A 1402-nucleotide genomic window follows, 5' to 3' on the forward strand; every position below is an offset into this window, starting at 1 on the left:
TTTATTAAATATACTTAAATGGTGAATAGTTACCATCAACAGGCTGGAAACCTGAAATACAGACAATAAGCACCATAAATTAATTTGTGATCCTACAGTTAAACTATCAAATACATTAATTTCAGATTCTGTCAATTACCAGAATACTCGTTTTCCTCACCAGTGCGTTTCTTCATCCAGAGGACAATTACAGCAATTCCCAGAAGAAGAACTCCTCCTACAATTCCTGAAACAGGAGCAACTGGAAACTCTGGAGGATAAGCTGAGAAGGTGCAAACAGTTAATAAATTAAGCAGTGCAGATCCAAAATCTCTTCTTTATGACTGGATGTTGCTTCATAAAATTTAACACAAAATCTAACACAAAATTGCCTTTATCAAAGAAAAATAGTGGTTGTAAATTTTTGAGTAAAAGAAAATATCTTACTGCACCGAAGCTGCAATATAATTAAGGAAATTTTACCAAAAAAGACAAACTCTTGTATACCTTCAAAATAAATAAGCACAACATTGGCAGAAAAGGAGCCCATGAAGACATGTAATGCATAGCTGCATGCAACATAGGGATCCCTCTTCTTATATAGCCATGTTTGTGCAGAAAAGGTTATAAAGTGTCATGTTTATATGTAGAAGTACCCAGAAAAATATGTTTTGAGGGAAACACATGTTGCTCAAAAATCTCAGTTTGCTGTCCTAAAAAAATGGTACCATTGCAAAGGTGTGCCTTACCCCAGTTTGTACGGATGAGAGATTTATCCAGAGTGATTTTTATGTCGTCTCCAACACCAGAAAGCTGAAACACACAGTCGTATCTCCTCCAGCCATCAGGTGGGACTGATGAAACATTGAGTTCAACACTCATCTGGAAGGTCCCATCATTGTTGAGGAGGATCTCTCCTTTCTCAACATCCTCGTGAATTTCTTCTCCGTCTTTAGTCCAGAACATTTCAGCTCTGCCAGGGAAGAAACCTGTAGAGTGGCAGCTGACCACAGAAGAGGGGGTTCTCTGGAGCAGAGATATGGAGGGGCTTTCTGCAGAAAGAAAATACAACATAAGATAAATAAAATATAACATCTATAAAATAGCTGCAAATTTGGGCTAAACTGAATAAACATACCTGTCCTCTGCAGAAAGCTCTTTCCATCACGAATATAATTTTTCAACAACTCAGGACATTCGTGCATGCAAGAGTATTTAAGACGTTTTAATCTAGCTTTGTCAGCATCCCATATGAGTTTTGTGAGCACAGCTTGTGATTTTGGAGCAGTCCATGTCAGTGTCTTCAAGTCCAGGGCTAAGAAGTCTTCACCATTAAAACCATGCTGATTAAATCCTGTAACTTCTCCAGTCTCATCATCCCACTCACAGCCATTCATTCTCTGTAAAATGTGGGGACCTTAAA

At 38.0% G+C, this 1402-nt stretch overlaps 1 protein-coding gene across 1 annotated transcript; it reads right to left on the reverse strand.

Annotated features, from left to right (window-relative positions):
- Positions 1–4: 4 nt before the first annotated feature.
- Positions 5–1244, reverse strand: LOC106944324 (HLA class I histocompatibility antigen, alpha chain F-like). Its single transcript, XM_015027478.1, has 4 exons — positions 1118–1244; positions 729–1029; positions 161–262; positions 5–51 (listed from the first exon to the last, which is right to left on the reverse strand). Exons 1-4 carry the CDS (start codon positions 1142–1144, stop codon positions 5–7), a joined length of 477 nt encoding a protein of 158 aa, XP_014882964.1. The 5' UTR covers positions 1145–1244.
- Between the last annotated feature and the right edge of the window lie 158 nt (positions 1245–1402).

The sequence above is a fragment of the Poecilia latipinna genome, unplaced genomic scaffold (genome assembly GCF_001443285.1).
Source record: "Poecilia latipinna isolate Pla-1442-1.1 unplaced genomic scaffold, P_latipinna-1.0 Scaffold8088, whole genome shotgun sequence".
In the NCBI taxonomy this organism is placed as follows: domain Eukaryota; kingdom Metazoa; phylum Chordata; class Actinopteri; order Cyprinodontiformes; family Poeciliidae; genus Poecilia; species Poecilia latipinna.